The sequence below is a fragment of the Thalassophryne amazonica genome, chromosome 10, assembly GCF_902500255.1.
Source record: "Thalassophryne amazonica chromosome 10, fThaAma1.1, whole genome shotgun sequence".
NCBI lineage: Eukaryota > Metazoa > Chordata > Actinopteri > Batrachoidiformes > Batrachoididae > Thalassophryne > Thalassophryne amazonica.
The window spans coordinates 117,761,166-117,777,116 of record NC_047112.1 but is presented as its reverse complement, the minus strand read 5'-3'; the positions used below and the strand labels follow the sequence as shown (position 1 = coordinate 117,777,116).

Here is a 15,951-nt window from a genome sequence, read left to right as displayed (position 1 = left end):
ACATGGGTGGGGCCCGTGTTTCACCAGGATTCATAAGTTACTGAATAAAAGTAAAGTACCACCCAAATGAGCTAGCTTTCAGTACTGTAGATTGTGTCAACTTGGATTTTACTTTGGGCTGTGTGAAAATCAACATGCCTGGTTTTTTAATTGAGGAAAAAAAAACAAAAAAAAACATCATTTGTAGTGTGGTCTTGAATGGATTTTCCCAGGATTTACACGTACATTGCACTGACTATGGTGCTGTGGACTGATCAAACTAAAATTGAGTTATTTGGACATAAGGGGCGGTATGCATGGCTGAAAAAGAGGACAGCATTCCAAGAAAAGCACTTGCTACCTACAGTAAAATGTGGAGGTGGTTCCTTCATGCTGTGGGGCTGTGTGGCCAGTGCAGGTACTGGGAATCTTGTTAAAGTTGAGGGTCACATGGATTCCAGTCAATATCAGCAGATTCTTGAGATCAATGTTCATGAATCAGTGACAAAGTTGAAATTGTGCCGGGGCTGGATCTTTCAATAAGACAATGACCCTAAACACTGCTCAAAATCTACTAAGGTATTCATGCAGAGGAATAAGTACAATGTTCTGGAATGGCTATCTCAGTCCCCAGACCTGAATATTATTGAAAGTCTGTGGTGTGATTTTAAGTGGGCTGTCCATGCTCGGAAACTAACAAACCTGAGATGTTTTGTAAAGAAGAATGGCCTAAAATACCTTCAACCAGAGGCTGTGTGGTGAATGTTGATGTGTGTGTGTGTGAGTGAGTGAGAGAGAGGCAAAGTCCTACTGTTGTCGTCTTCTCAAAGTCTTCATATCATAGAAAAGTGGTGAGCAGCAGTATGGAACCCACATTATCTATGGCTTTACCTGTTTAAAGCCGCTGATAAAAAATTCACCAAGCAGCCATATTCGCAAGATGATCGGCAGACTTCGTGATCTTTTAGGAAGGCTGATAAAATGTTCCAATCGTTTGTGCCATCGGAGCTGATCCGCTGTTTGTTGCAATCTCCAAACAGACGACAACAAAAGCAAATAGCGCGGTCTTTCGTCTTGCTGTACACAAGCCAGGACCTTTGGATTTTTTCGTCATTCTTCATGTTCAAATAGTAGTACATGTTTGTAAATTGTCTGCCCTGTTTGTTCTGGGGGAAATCTCCTCGTATTTGCACTGGTCCTTTCTGTACAATTGAACAACGCTCGGAGTCTGTCAACTTTTCTGGCCAATGTGCAGGGTCGTCGCCTAATATTAAATTGTCTCCACTGCTGCTGGTGGTTAACGGCTGAGGTGGCGTATGCCTACTCACCACCAAATCATCTTCGTCTTCATCTGCATCATCCAGAGTCACCTGTTCCTTTGCTTCGGCTTCCATAGCCACCTCTTCTTCCTCCTCCATTTCAACATTTTCCTCAACAGCGGAGCCTGAGCATGTCGCAAGTTCAAGAGCTACAGCGGATGCTGTAGCGCAGGAGGTGTAAAAAAGGACGTTTAATTTCAGCAGTGCATCTGCAATTCTTTTGATTTCTGCCATTTCTTTCTTTTAGCATAACCGCTTTCATAATTCTGCTTCATTTTCACTAGTCGTATACAGTTCCCTCTGCTTTGGTTTGAAGTCACGTCATGTCGCATATGCTACGTCATCATATAATGGACTAGTCCAATGCACAGCAACGGAGGGGGTATGTGTGCTTAGGACAACTATTATTTAGACATTAATTCAGTATTGTGCTGAATATTCGTGTTTTTTTTTTTAAAGTAGACCCTGCATTGAAATAATGTGGTCAGATTTCAGAAGAAATAGCTGATATGTATTTATAGACCCTTGTGAATAGGGATGGGTATTGATAAGATTTTATCGATAGATGCCATTATCGATTCTGCTTATCGATCCGATCCTTATCGATACCTCATGAATTTTGTACTAAAAGTAGGCTTTACAGGTTTTCTATGTATTTCATTGAGTCTTAAAGTAAATAAATATGAAATTGGTCACTGTATCCTTGATCTCTGGACATAAATAAAAATAAACAAACGGTTGTTTCACTTTGAAGTTATTATTCCGACTGGATTCTATCATTCTAAACTTGACCTCAGAGCCGCGCAGCGTTTGGAGCGTGTGTGAACAGAACGGAGGACGATTTTCGTTTCTTTCTCGCAACAAGAGGAGTCCCAGTTAGTAACTTTAATCCACACAAACGTGACACGATGACATATTCAGGGATAAAAGTGGTGAAAATCAAAAAAGCTGAAACCCAAAATTACCCAACACCACCTGCACGAAAATGTTTGAATTCTAGAAGCTCTGAAATGCAATCTGGGACTATCCCAGACAGTAAACTGGAATGAGTGCTGAATCCATTTAGTGAGGGGGAGAGAAAAAAAAAAAAAAAAAAAGAAACTTTCCTTATTCGGATTCATTCCAGTAGTATTCTGCTCTTACTACGATGCAGCAGTTTTCTAGTTTGGCAGATAGTTCTGGAGGAAATCACTAAAGAAATTAAAAAACTGAAAATATGGTTTGACCGCAAACAAACTGTCATTAAACTTAAATAAGACAGGGATGAAATGGAGGTAAAGAGTCACTAGGTGTTCACAGGAAACACTTATTTCTGTATGTATGTATTTATTTATTTATGTTTCTTTTATATTTTCTGTTGTGTTTCTATTCAGGTTATTTTTGTCTCTTTCTCTAAAATTGTATATAATAAGCATTAGATTATTAATATATAAACAAAAATAAATTTAAGAAATATTACAATTTGAAAACAAATGCACCCGAACGAGATGACAGCTGGAACTGCTTAATGCTAACTTTTAAATTGAAAATGCCATAGACATGCTAACACGTTAGCATTGCTCCCGTTTTTAAGTTATAAAATACATCTAACAACTGTTTCAGAAGACCATAACAGGTCGGTTTAACATAGAAAAGGTAAATAATACTCAGACGTATGCTCTTTAGGGTTTTAGCGGGGGAAAATTAAGCGAAAGAAAAAGTATAAACGAAGCAACCGATCGAAGCATTGCTTCAATCTGAACACTGCTTCGATGGTTCAAGGTTCAGAGCAAAGCCGCGCTGCAGAAAAGTTGATTACGGACCCGCTGCAGGGTCTGTAATCAATGTAGAGAAATTATCATTTTCCTGACAAACACCCCCCAAAACACTGGCCACTCTGAAGGACCGATAACAGAATCGTTAAGCACGAAGCTTATTGATGTCGGTGGATCGAATCATTTCTTAACGATTCTGCATTTAATCATTAGTGATCGATCTCTGCTCCCCTCCACAGCATGTCTTTTTCCTGGTTCTCTCCCTCAGCCCCAACCAGTCCCAGCAGAAGACTGCCCCCCCTGAGCCTGGTTCTGCTGGAGGTTTCTTCCTGTTAAAAGGAGTTTTTTCTTCCCACTGTAGCCAAGTGCTTGCTCACAGGGGGTCGTTTTGACCGTTGGGGTTTTACATAATTATTGTATGGCCTTGCCTTACAATATAAAGCGCCTTGGGGCAACTGTTTGTTGTGATTTGGCGCTATATAAAAAAAAAATTGATTGATTGATAATTAGCGGATTAGCTGAACTGTGCCCACCACTGGGTCCAGGAGTGGTCTGTGGAGATGTGGATGCCCAGAAATCTGAAGGTGGTGACAGTTTCCACCTGTTCTCCGTTTATGGGGGGGGTCAGGTTGTTCTCTGAGCACCAGAGTGACAATTCCTCCACCATGGGCCTGTACGCCGTCTCGTCCCCGTCATAGATGAGTCCAACCACTGTGGTATCATGCGCACATTTTCTAATGTTGTTGGTTGGGTGGGTTGGAGAGAAGTTGTATTTGTACAGGGTGTACAGTAGAGGGCTCAGAAGGCAATCTTGATGGGAACCAGTGCTGAGTGTGAGTGTGGGGGTGTGGTGGGGGCCAAGTTTCACAGACTGTCAGAGGCTCATCAGAAACTGTTAGACAGAAATCTGTTAGACCTCAGTGCTGCTTTTGATACTGTTAACCATAAAATTTTATTACAGAGATTAGAGCATGCCATAGGTATTAAAGGCACTGCGCTGCGGTGGTTTGAATCATATTTGTCTAATAGATTACAATTTGTTCATGTAAATGGGGAATCTTCTTCACAGACTAAAGTTAATTATGGAGTTCCACAAGGTTCTGTGCTAGGACCAATTTTATTCACTTTATACATGCTTCCCTTAGGCAGTATTAGACGGTATTGCTTAAATTTTCATTGTTACGCAGATGATACCCAGCTTTATCTATCCATGAAGCCAGAGGACACACACCAATTAGCTAAACTGCAGGATTGTCTTACAGACATAAAGACATGGATGACCTCTAATTTCCTGCTTTTAAACTCAGATAAAACTGAAGTTATTGTACTTGGCCCCACAAATCTTAGAAACATGGTGTCTAACCAGATCCTTACTCTAGATGGCATTCTCTGACCTCTAGTAATACTGTGAGAAATCTTGGCGTCATTTTTGATCAGGATATGTCATTCAAAGCACATATTAAACAAATATGTAGGACTGCTTTTTTGCATTTACGCAATATCTCTAAAATTAGAAAGGTCTTGTCTCAGAGTGATGCTAAAAAACTAATTCATGCATTTATTTCCTCTAGGCTGGACTATTGTAATTCATTATTATCAGGTTGTCCTAAAAGTTCCCTAAAAAGCCTTCAGTTAATTCAAAATGCTGCAGCTAGAGTACTGACAGGGACTAGAAGGAGAGAGCATATCTCACCCATATTGGCCTCTCTTCATTGGCTTCCTGTTAATTCTAGAATAGAATTTAAAATTCTTCTTCTTACTTATAAGGTTTTGAATAATCAGGTCCCATTTTATCTTAGGGACCTCGTAGTACCATATCACCCCAATTGAGCGCTTCGCTCTCAGACTGCAGGCTTACTTGTAGTTCCTAGGGTTTGTAAGAGTAGAATGGGAGGCAGAGCCTTCAGCTTTCAGGCTCCTCTCCTGTGGAACCAGCTCCCAATTCAGATCAGGGAGACAGACACCCTCTCTACTTTAAGATTAGGCTTAAAACTTTCCTTTTTGCTAAAGCTTATAGTTAGGGCTGGATCGGGTGACCCTGAACCATCCCTTAGTTATGCTGCTATAGACGTAGACTGCTGGGGGGTTCCCATGATGCACCGTTTCTTTCTCTTTTTGCTCTGTATGCATCACTCTGCATTTAATCATTAGTGATCGATCTCTGCTCCCCTCCACAGCATGTCTTTTTCCTGGTTCTCTCCCTCAGCCCCAACCAGTCCCAGCAGAAGACTGCCCCTCCCTGAGCCTGGTTCTGCTGGAGGTTTCTTCCTGTTAAAAGGGAGTTTTCCTTCCCACTGTAGCCAAGTGCTTGCTCACAGGGGGTCGTTTTGACCGTTGGGGTTTTACATAATTATTGTATGGCCTTGCCTTACAATATAAAGCGCCTTGGGGCAACTGTTTGTTGTGATTTGGCGCTATATAAAAAAAATTGATTGATTGATTGAACGATACCCGAAAGGAACCGGTTCTCGATACCCATCCCTACTTGTGAATGCAGTAAAGTAAATCTGTAAGCCCAAATTTGTAATTCAGCAGAGAAATCTTCATTTAAAAATAAATTTGCAGCTAAAATTTAGCCCTCTGTGAAAACAGTTTGTACAGCTTATCATTTCCATGACGTCAGGGACAAGACGACGCGCTCCCGCCTTCAGTCCGATCCCGCATTGAAATTGATTTTATCTGTTAGTAATGTTACTGTTATACACGTTCTGGTTTCAACATCCAAAAGTAAGCTGCAATGAATGTGAGATACAGATCTGTGTGCTCAGATCAGCAACGACCGACAGCGGGCGCCGTTCTTCACCGACGCCTCGCTTTCTGCCTCCGCTGCGCTTACCGAGTCGTGCTCAGTAAACGCAGAAGCGGGCCACTCACATCGCCCGTGTCTGTTGTGCAGCCAGCACCACCTCTCTGTCTACTGAATGGAGGTGCAGCCAACTTGGCACAAGTCCTGAGATTACGCTCGCTGTTTTGATGCGAGCGGCCGGTACACCTGTTGCTGCAAGGACAGACTTTCTGCAGCACCGCACGTCTCGGTAATCGGAGCTGCAGAGCTCCGTGGCCGCTGAGAGAGGTTTATAACTTTTTAATGACTTGGATTCTTTGCGGGTCCTGCCTCCATATCCCGCGATGGTACCGGAGGCGAAAGACAGTAGATTTTCAATGCGACACCACTCAGTCAAACGGGCGTATGAAAAAAAGTCCCCCAAAATAATTTTCAAGCACAAATAAAAGAAATGTGTACTCACCAAACGTGTCGCAAGACAATATGAAGTTTTAAAAAAAGTAGATCCTTCCGTATAAGACAAAAAGGTGCAGATGCAAACTGACGTAAATCCACAAATTACAATTGGCGCAATGCATGCTGGGAGAGGGTCTTGTCCGTGACATCTCGGCAGCGTCCACGATGAGAGGTACAATTTGCGGAGGGCTAAATGTTAGCTGTAAATTTGTCATTTTCAAGTGACGATTTCTCCATTGAATGACAGATCTGGGCTTGCAGATTTACTTTACTACATTCAGAAGGATCTCATGTGTAAATGTAAGTCAGGAATCAGGTCTCCTTTAATATAAATATGTTTTGTTACTTTACATCAGTAACAAATTAAGATTAGTTTTTCTGTGTATTTACTGTGGCTGGGATGGTCAGATTTGGGTGCCCCTATGGAGGGCAGATATGGTTGATGCCCTAGGCAAATGCCTAGGTTTGCCTCGTTAAAGAACCACCTATGTCAGTAGCGACTCCTTTAGAGTATGAGCAAGCAAAATAAAAACTATTGAGATATATGAGAGAGAGAGAGAGACTCAGACACACAGCACATACAGCCTGATGCGCGGCTCAGGCTGTATCTGCTGTTGCGACCCCAAAACAAAAACCAGGAGCAGCCAGATGAACAACAACAGGGATGAAGTGGGGGTGTGGGAGTCACTATCACAGGGCTTAGCTGTTATTACCAATTTAGCTTTCAGTGCTGATCAATGAAATTAATGGCTTAAAAAAAAAAAGAAAAAAAAAAAGTACATACACCAGAGTGGGTTTAATATATATATATATATATATATATATATATATATATATATATATATATATATATATATATATATATATATATATATATATATATATATATATATATATATATATATTCAACAAAAATATAAACGCAACACTTTTGGTTTTGCTCCCATTTTGTATGAGATGAACTCAAAGATCTAAAACTTTTTCCACATACACGATATCACCATTTCCCTCAAATATTGTTCACAAACCAGTCGAAATCTGTGATAGTGAGCACTTCTCCTTTGCTGAGATAATCCATCCCACCTCACAAGGGTGTGCCATACCAAGATGCTGATTAGACACCATGATTAGTGCACAGGTGTGCCTTAGACTGCCCACAATAAAAGGCCACTGTGAAAGGTGCAGTTTTGTTTTATTGGGGGGGGATACCAGTCAGTATCTGGTGTGACCACCATTTGCCTCATGCAGTGCAACATCTCCTTCGCATCATCCGTGAAGAGAACACCTCACCAACGTGCCAAACGGCAGCGAATGTGAGCATTTGCCCACTCAAATCGGTTACGACGACGAACTGGAGTCAGGTCGAGACCCCGATGAGGACGGCGAGCATGCAGATGAGCTTCCCTGAGACGGTTTCTGACAGTTTGTGCAGAAATTCTTTGGTTATGCAAACCGATTGTTCCAGCAGCTGTCCGAGTGGCTGGTCTCAGACGACCTTGGAGGTGAACATGCTGGATGTGGAGGTCCTGGGCTGGTGTGGTTACATGTGGTCTGCGGTTGTGAGGCTGGTTGGATGTAGTGCCAAATTATCTGAAACGCCTTTGGAGACGGCTTATGGTAGAGAAATGAACATTCAATACACGAGCAACAGCTCTGGTTGACATTCCTGCTGTCAGCATGCCAACTGCACGCTCCCTCAAATCTTGCGACATCTGTGGCATTGTGCTGTGTGATAAAACTGCATCTTTCAGAGTGGCCTTTTATTGTGGACAGTCTAAGGCACACTTGTGCACTAATCATGGTGTCTAATCAGCATCTTGATATGGCACACCTGTGAGGTGGGATGGATTATCTCAGCAAAGGAGAAGTGCTCACTATCTCAGATTTAGACTGGTTTGTGAACAATATTTGAGAGAAATGGTGATATTGTATATGTGGGAAAAGTTTTAGATCTTTGAGTTCATCGCATACAAAATGGGAGCAAAACCAAAAGTGTTGCGTTTATATTTTTGTTGAGTGCATACATACACACATACATACACACACACATATATATATACACACATACATATATACACACATACATATATATATATATACACATATAGTAAACATACCAGCATACCAATATGACATTTCTGCTTATAGGCATATATATTGTGCATCCCTTCCAGACTATGTACTATGTAATACTATGGCATCTCGTCATAGAAAATGTACCCAAAAATATTTCACACCCAGTCAAGATAAATAAATAAAGCTTTACCTTGAATAAGTTTCTTGCTAGTATTGTGACTTGCGGTACAATCCATACCTGAAATGACAAGGATCATAAAGTTGGAAAATAATTCACACCAAACAGAATTTGTGTTGAAAACATTACACTTCAAAACAAACACAAACAGAAAGGAGCACTTAATTATTTGAGCAAAACATGTTCAACCATTTCTTGACATTAAAAAAATTTGTCTAATTAATGCAAGGAAGAGAATGAGCAAAAAAAAATAAAAAATCTGAAAATAGGCAGGGGCCTGGAGGCCGCCCTAGGCCACCAGCTGGGTCCAGGGGTAGCAGGTTTTGAGCATTTGAGAGGCATTTTGGGGACACTACAGTGAGCTTATTTCATGAATTTCCATTTTATATTTTTTGTATGTTGGGGTATCTGGAAATCTTACTGTAATAAAAGAATCTAACTTGACCTTCCTTCAGTGATACCTGCCTAGTACTATAGCATACAGTTGTACGTTAAACTTGAGGCCCCCCCTTTGATTTCCATGAATTTCCTTTATAAATCATTGGTTGTTTGGATCAGCAATTTCAGTTAAATATATCATATAGCAGACAAACACACTGATATTTGAGAAGTGAAACTAAGTTTATAGGATTTACATAAAGTGTGCAATAATTCTTCAAACAAAATTAGGCAGGTGCATAAATTTGTGCACCCCAACAGAAAAAAAAAAAAAAATACATCAATATTTAGTAGATCCCCTTTTGCAGAAATAACAGCCTCTAAACACTTCCTATAGCTTCCAATGAAAGTCTGGATTCTGGTTGAAGGTATTTTGGACCATTCTTCTTTACAAAACATCTCAGGTTTGTTGGTTTCCGACCATGGACAGCCCACTTAAAATCACACCACAGACTTTCAATAATATTCAGGTCTGGGGACTGAGATAGCCATTCCAGAACATTGTACTTGTTCCTCTGCATGAATACCTTAGTAGATATTGAGCAGTGTTTAGGGTCATTGTCTCGTTGAAAGATCCAGCCCTGGCGCAACTTCAACTGTCACTGATTCATGAACATTGATCTCAAGAATCTGCTGATATTGACTGAAATCCATGTGACCCTCAACTTTAACAAGATTCCCCATACCTGCACTGGCCACACTGCCCCACAGTATGATGGAACCACCTCCACATTTTACTGTAGGTAGCAAGTGCTTTTCTTGGAATGCTGTCTTTTTCAGCCATGCATACTGCCCCTTGTTATGTCCAAATAACTCATCTATGTCTGACTGTTATGGAGTTATGGGGTAAAAACAGCAAGAATGGTGACAAAGGTCAGTTTCAGTTTGTATAGGGGTCAAAAGATAAAGTTGCATCAATTTTTGTAAAATGTGATACAAATTATCGGTTGAGTTAATAGGGTTTTAAAAAGGAATAGTTTGCACCATGTGTCATGCTCAGTTGTCATGTTACAGGGTAACACTGTCACATGCCATAGAATCCAGTGGACGTCGACACTGACATTTACTTTGCAAACCAAACATTCAACACAGTCAAAACTATTCCATTTATTAATCTTATTAGTTCAACCAATAATTTGTACCACCATTTTACCAAAACTGCAGCAACTAACTTTTGACTCCTGTACAAACTGAAATTGACCTTTGTCACCATTCTTGCTGATTTTACCCCATAACATTCAGTCATAGATCATCCAAACTATACCTTTTTGCAATCTTTGTGACCAGACACAATGTGGTATAGCTTTCAATATGATTGGAGCATTTTTAGATTTTGACCCCTGTGCAATTCTTCATTGACCCCTACCTGGCCGCCATATTGGATTTTCAAGTGGCGAGCACTTTTTCCTCAAACACTGATTTATGAAGAACATTCATGTCAAATCTGATGCTTGCATCACCAAGTGAAGGATTGTTTCAGTTATCTGCTACACTATGTTGAAATAACAGAATACGAGTACGACGTGGAAGTAGGACCTGGAATGATTTTCCTTTTAATTGTAAACCAAATTATGCATTAACTCAGACAATTATACTACATGAAATTCATGAAGACTGAAAAGACTGTTAGCATTTCAAAAACCACAGCTAAAGCTTGGAGAATATTTTGAAAATCAGGGTAAAATATCAATAACATACCTTACAGTAAAAAAAGCCACATATTCTTGTGTAAATTCCTGTAAATCCACTCAAAGCCACAGTGTCTTTTTTCCCATGAAAAAAGTCTGCATTAATAAAAACTAATTTACATTGTTGTGTAAATTCATGTAGCCTAAATTCATCCAAAGCCACAATGTCTTTTTTCAATGAAAGAAAGTCTAGATTAATGAAAGAAAAAAAGGCACATAATCTTTTCTGAAATCCTGTTTGAACAGCACAATGTTTATTTTCCAGAGAAAAAAATTCTTACCAGTTCGTTTTTCCCCATTTATCTTCCAGGTGTGTTGATGAAGCCAGCAACAAATCCAGATTCTTGTGCTTATCAGACTTTTTCAAACCGTCTTTCTTGCCATCTTCTCTCTGTCTGATGTCGCGCCGTGACACAGACATGCTGCAAAATTCTTCTATTAAAAACTCGAAAGTTCTAGAAGTTTGCGATCTCCACACGCTACGTTTAGTTTAAGCTTTGCACAGGAGAAATATAGTGTCACCACAGCAACCAACCAGTCCCGCTTTACGACAACTGTCGTAACAACCAGGCTCTGAGTGGCATTTATTCTCCTCAAAACTCCACGGACCCGAGGAAACTGACATGTATCTGTAACACACAGATCAGAGTCCGCGGACTTATAAAACTTGCATGATGTCATAAAAAAAAAAGAACGCTTTGCAATAAGCATTTTAAAAACTCAGTAACGATCACGATTAAAAGAGTACAACAATCCCACGGATCCGCAGAGTTTTCACAGCCCTGGCTGATAGATGCAGATGCAAGTTGTGCATGTTGATTTGGCACAAGTTCTACACCAGATGCCCTTACTGATGCAGCATTACATTACACAGTGAAATGTAGAAGGGGTGGGGTTCAAACCAGGAACCTTCAGTACTGAAACCAGCTGCACTAAACACTTGGCCACCACACCTGATAGCTGTATCTTTTGGAGTCATAAGCACAGTGGTTTTATGGTTCGCACAGTTGCTACTTTTGAATTTCTAAACAACCTCAACCGTCCAGGGCTCTCCCTAAGCAATGGCACAAGTCGCTGCGCCATCACACAGACTGTCAAATTTAGTGTATCACTTTCTATTTTCCTGGGTAATTATTTTTTTCACATCTTTACAAGTTTTGGATCTTTCCCGGTATCAGGAGCTCAGCCAAAGTCGGACCAAAGTCTTGACATTTTGCTGAAATGACGATGACATGTGGCTTTCTGTTTTTTGTTTTCCCCAACTTGTAAAATTTAATCATTTTAAAGTTTTTTTTGTTTTTATTTTAAGGTTGGTGGACTAGGTCCTTGCGTGAATATTTTTTTAAAAATCCATTTCTCTGCAATTCAGCAAATGCATTTCAGCTGGAAGTTGAACATGCAAGCCTCGCAGTCAGTTTTTTTTATTATTATTATTTTATTTAAGTTCCTGTGTTTGTGAAGCATTGTGTGTTGCCCCCCAAAAAAACTAAAATCAAAAAAAAAAAAACATACTCAAAAAAACAGAAGAAAGAGTGGACTTTTGCTGAAAGGATCTTTCAGAAATTGTCAGCGTGGCCGGAGCTGTAACTTGCCCGGTGTGAGGGGAGTGCTGAGAGCCCTCACACCAGGCAAAGAGAGACAGCAGCCGGGTGAATAGCCACTCCCCACATAGAGTGGAGAGCAGGCAGTGGATGCAACAGTGTTTTTTAAAAACAAACACACTGCTTCGCTTTAAATGCACAGTAACCTATTTCAGATAAGCGTGGACCGTCTTTTTCCTAAAAGGCTTTATTTTACTGTGTGCCGCATTGGAAAGCAGTAGATTTTGTGCTGAAGTGATTAGCATTTACACAACTTAAGTGCATGCTCCAGTCTTCTTCTGTTTTTTTTTTTCTGGGGATGTTACAGCACCACACACAGGCCTGGCATATGTACTACAATGTTAAACAAAGCTTCGAGACTTCACAAACAGAATTCAGTCATCTGGAGCGCACGTCATGTTCACTCAGTCATGTCAGTTAGTAAAGTGTTATTCCTTCTACATTTGTACCATAAGTGATTCTTTCAACTGAGAAGTAGAGCGAGTCATCTTGAGACAGTCGGCAGCGGAGCGGGCCGTCTAGAAATCATTTGCGAGTATTAATGAGACAAATTTAACTCCATAATACCGACCGCTTTCCACTGATGTACAAATTGTTGTAGCACAACAAAAAAAAAAAGAAAAGAAAAGAAAAAGAAGCTAGGACTCATTTTAAAGAAAGTAAACCAGGAATAAAAAAAAAAAAGGACTACCTTGTGAAATGCGCTGATAAATGGAATCTTAGAAGTGAACACGATTACAGACGGTTGCCCAGTTCCGGATCACCTTTTATAAGTCCCGCTATATGGAGCCATAATGCAACTGAGTGTCCCTTAATTGTGTATTGTTGTATTGGGTATTTGGATGTTATTTAGCTGAAAAAGCCTGGGTGGAGTAGCGCTTCTACTTCAAGTGTGAAGCCGCATTATGTATGGTGCAAATGGATCACTTTTGCCAGTTCCGGATCACGACACACTGCCTCACTTTGGGGGCATTCCTGGCATCTGGCTGGAGCCCTTCTAATGCAGAATGATACACACTGTGCCTGAGAATGTGTTTTGAACACAAAATGATAGAAATTATACGTATTAAATGAGAATTTACTTTGTTTCGAAAAGCACCGTTATACGTTTTTACGAGCAAAAAATGAAGTGTGGAGGTGAGATTTCTCACGAATTAAAAAGCAAAAGCCCCCACATTCATGTCCATTCGTGATGTTGAGATGAGCCCCAAAGTCCACATGACTCACAAGTCCTGACACGAGGCTGCTGCTTCAGTGATCCACAACCGGCAAATTTTCGCGTCGGAGATAAATGCGTGCAGCAATTAAACAAGACATAACACACTGACATTTTCTACACAACTAAGTAAGTATTTTCCCACTCTAGAACCAAAAACACCGAACGGATAACTCACCTTTGCTACGTTTTAGAGATCGTTACTTTAAAACTTGCAGGAATGATTGAGTCAGAAAAAGCGTGCACACCGCAGACACCGGGATGTTTTGATTCCTCTGCAAGGACGGCTGGATCCGGTCGAGCTTGTGGTCGTTTGTAGACAAAACATCAATCTTTCCATTGGTACCAAATATTAGCTTATTCGTGCTGATTATGAGAAACGGCGCCGCAAAAACTACAGCAGTGATCTGGAACTGGGCAAGTGACTGTACGTTCGGACAGTCCAGAAAATTAGAAAAGCGTCCTCGAACTCTCAGCAGTCGGGTGTATATATATTGAGTGGTCAAGTCTCCCGCCAACCGGAGGCCCGGTTCAGTCTGAAGGCAGGCAACGTGATGCTTCCAGGCCGGCTGACCCCGGACCATTACACGTGTCCCACCGCAACCACGGACTTATCGGACGTGGGTCCGGCCAACAGAAACCCGGGTCTTGATCCTCAGCTATCATCGTTATGTCACAGCAGCTATTCGACGTTCAATCACAGACATTTACTACTTAGCCTGTGAGCTAACTGGTAGTTTTATTAGTCTATTTTTAGCTGAGCTAGCGTCGCGCAGCAGTTTGTTGCAGATATTCACAGCTCACAGGATTACTTTATGGCTGGTAAAATTAAAGTCATAACTTTTACCTTATCTTAATGTTCCACATGAGCTAACAAAATGATACCTCTTTATAAGTAAGCTGTCCAAACGACAGAGACATTCATCAGATAAGCCTGTGGGTGAATTACGACCACTTTTGTGTATAGTAGTTACCCGCTGTGCTGGGAGTCGATGCAGCCAAGTGTCCGTCCACAGAGCGCCTGTCCGCCGCCAACATGACTACAACTAACCCGAGGCTTCTGGGGCCTACCACAGCCTTCAGCCCAACGACTACGAAATTAAACTGCGTCCCACAAACACCGCAGAACACACGAAAAACCACCTACAGAGTCGGCATTTTTAATGGCGCAGAAACATAAAGATTCTCGCGTTCACATCTTCCTCCACCAAACCTCACTGACCGTCTCGCGCTCCTCAGTCAGAATTGGCGGGAGTCTTCTTCTTCGTCTTCTTCTTGGTTGTTAGCAGGCTATGCACGGTCAGTGCATTGCTGCCCCCCTCAGGTCATAAGACACAGAACACCTATTAAATGTCAATGAGATAGACACAGCACCCCTATATTTTCCAATACAAGCCACAGTTTTTTAAAAAACAAACCACCAAATTCGTTCTCTCCTTTGAGGAGGCTCCATGCCCCAGTAATGTTCTCAAAGAAAAGGTACTACAACCCAAATTTGCCAAACCTCGAAACATGACCCTTCTATCCTCTGCATACAAAGGGCAGTGTATTAACACATGAAGAACAGATTCAGTGACACCGCAAACATGACAGCAACCGTCCAGATGTTTCCCAAGCACATACAGGCCACTGTTTAACCCACAGTGACCCAGCCTGAGCCTCGCCAACTTCACATCATCATGACGTGACAGTGACACATTACCCTGCTCTACTTTTGAAACAATAGTGTGAAGGTGTCTTCCCTTGGTCTCAGTATCCCAAATGTGCTGCCACTGCTGGTGTATACTACCATTAACAAAACCACGGCACTCCATTCTACTAAAAGGAACATCAAACAGGATGGTGTCAGTCCTTAAGCCGGCCTTAGCAGCAGCATCAGCCATTTCATTCCCATGAATTCCCACGTGGGCTGGGACCCACAGAAACCCTACACAACACCCAGCCTCCCAAAGTTTAAACAGCAACAGCAAAAATTCACTAACCACATCTGCTCTGGCCACGCACCCTCCACCCACTAAAGACACCAGTGAAGACAGAGAGTCAGAACAAATGACCACACTTTTAAGTCCAGCGTCCTCAACCCACCACAGTGCCCAGAGGATAGCAAACAACTCAGCGGTAAACACAGAAATGCCGTTAGCTAAGCGGTGACACTTACTGAACCCAAATTGAGGAACATAAACACCAAAACCCACTCGTCTAGTTGCTGGATCTCTCGAACCATCTGTGTAAATCTAGGTAACGCCTCTCTACACAGTCCTGAGATGGACATTTGCATAAGTTGCCAGACTTCCTTTAAAATCTTTATGCAACTCTGTCAATGACAAATCAACATCTGGCACAGGCCACAGCCAAGGTGACGTTAGTGGCCAGACCACTGGAGGAGCAACACTACTAGTACCAAGATTAAGCCCCTGTAAATGACCTTTTAGGGAAAACGGAAAACAGCGTCTATTGCGTG

General features: G+C 41.4%; 1 protein-coding gene across 1 annotated transcript in view; it reads right to left on the bottom strand.

Moving 5' to 3' along the window:
• The window catches only part of chaf1a (chromatin assembly factor 1, subunit A (p150)), a 115,904-nt gene extending 101,200 nt beyond the window's left edge, over positions 1 to 14,704 (bottom strand). Inside the window, 2 exon segments of the mRNA XM_034180758.1 lie at positions 8,560 to 8,607; positions 14,465 to 14,704. Of these exon segments, the coding sequence (XP_034036649.1) occupies positions 8,560 to 8,607; positions 14,465 to 14,528 (112 nt within the window). The 5' untranslated portion in view covers positions 14,529 to 14,704.
• Positions 14,705 to 15,951: the final 1,247 nt, after the last annotated feature.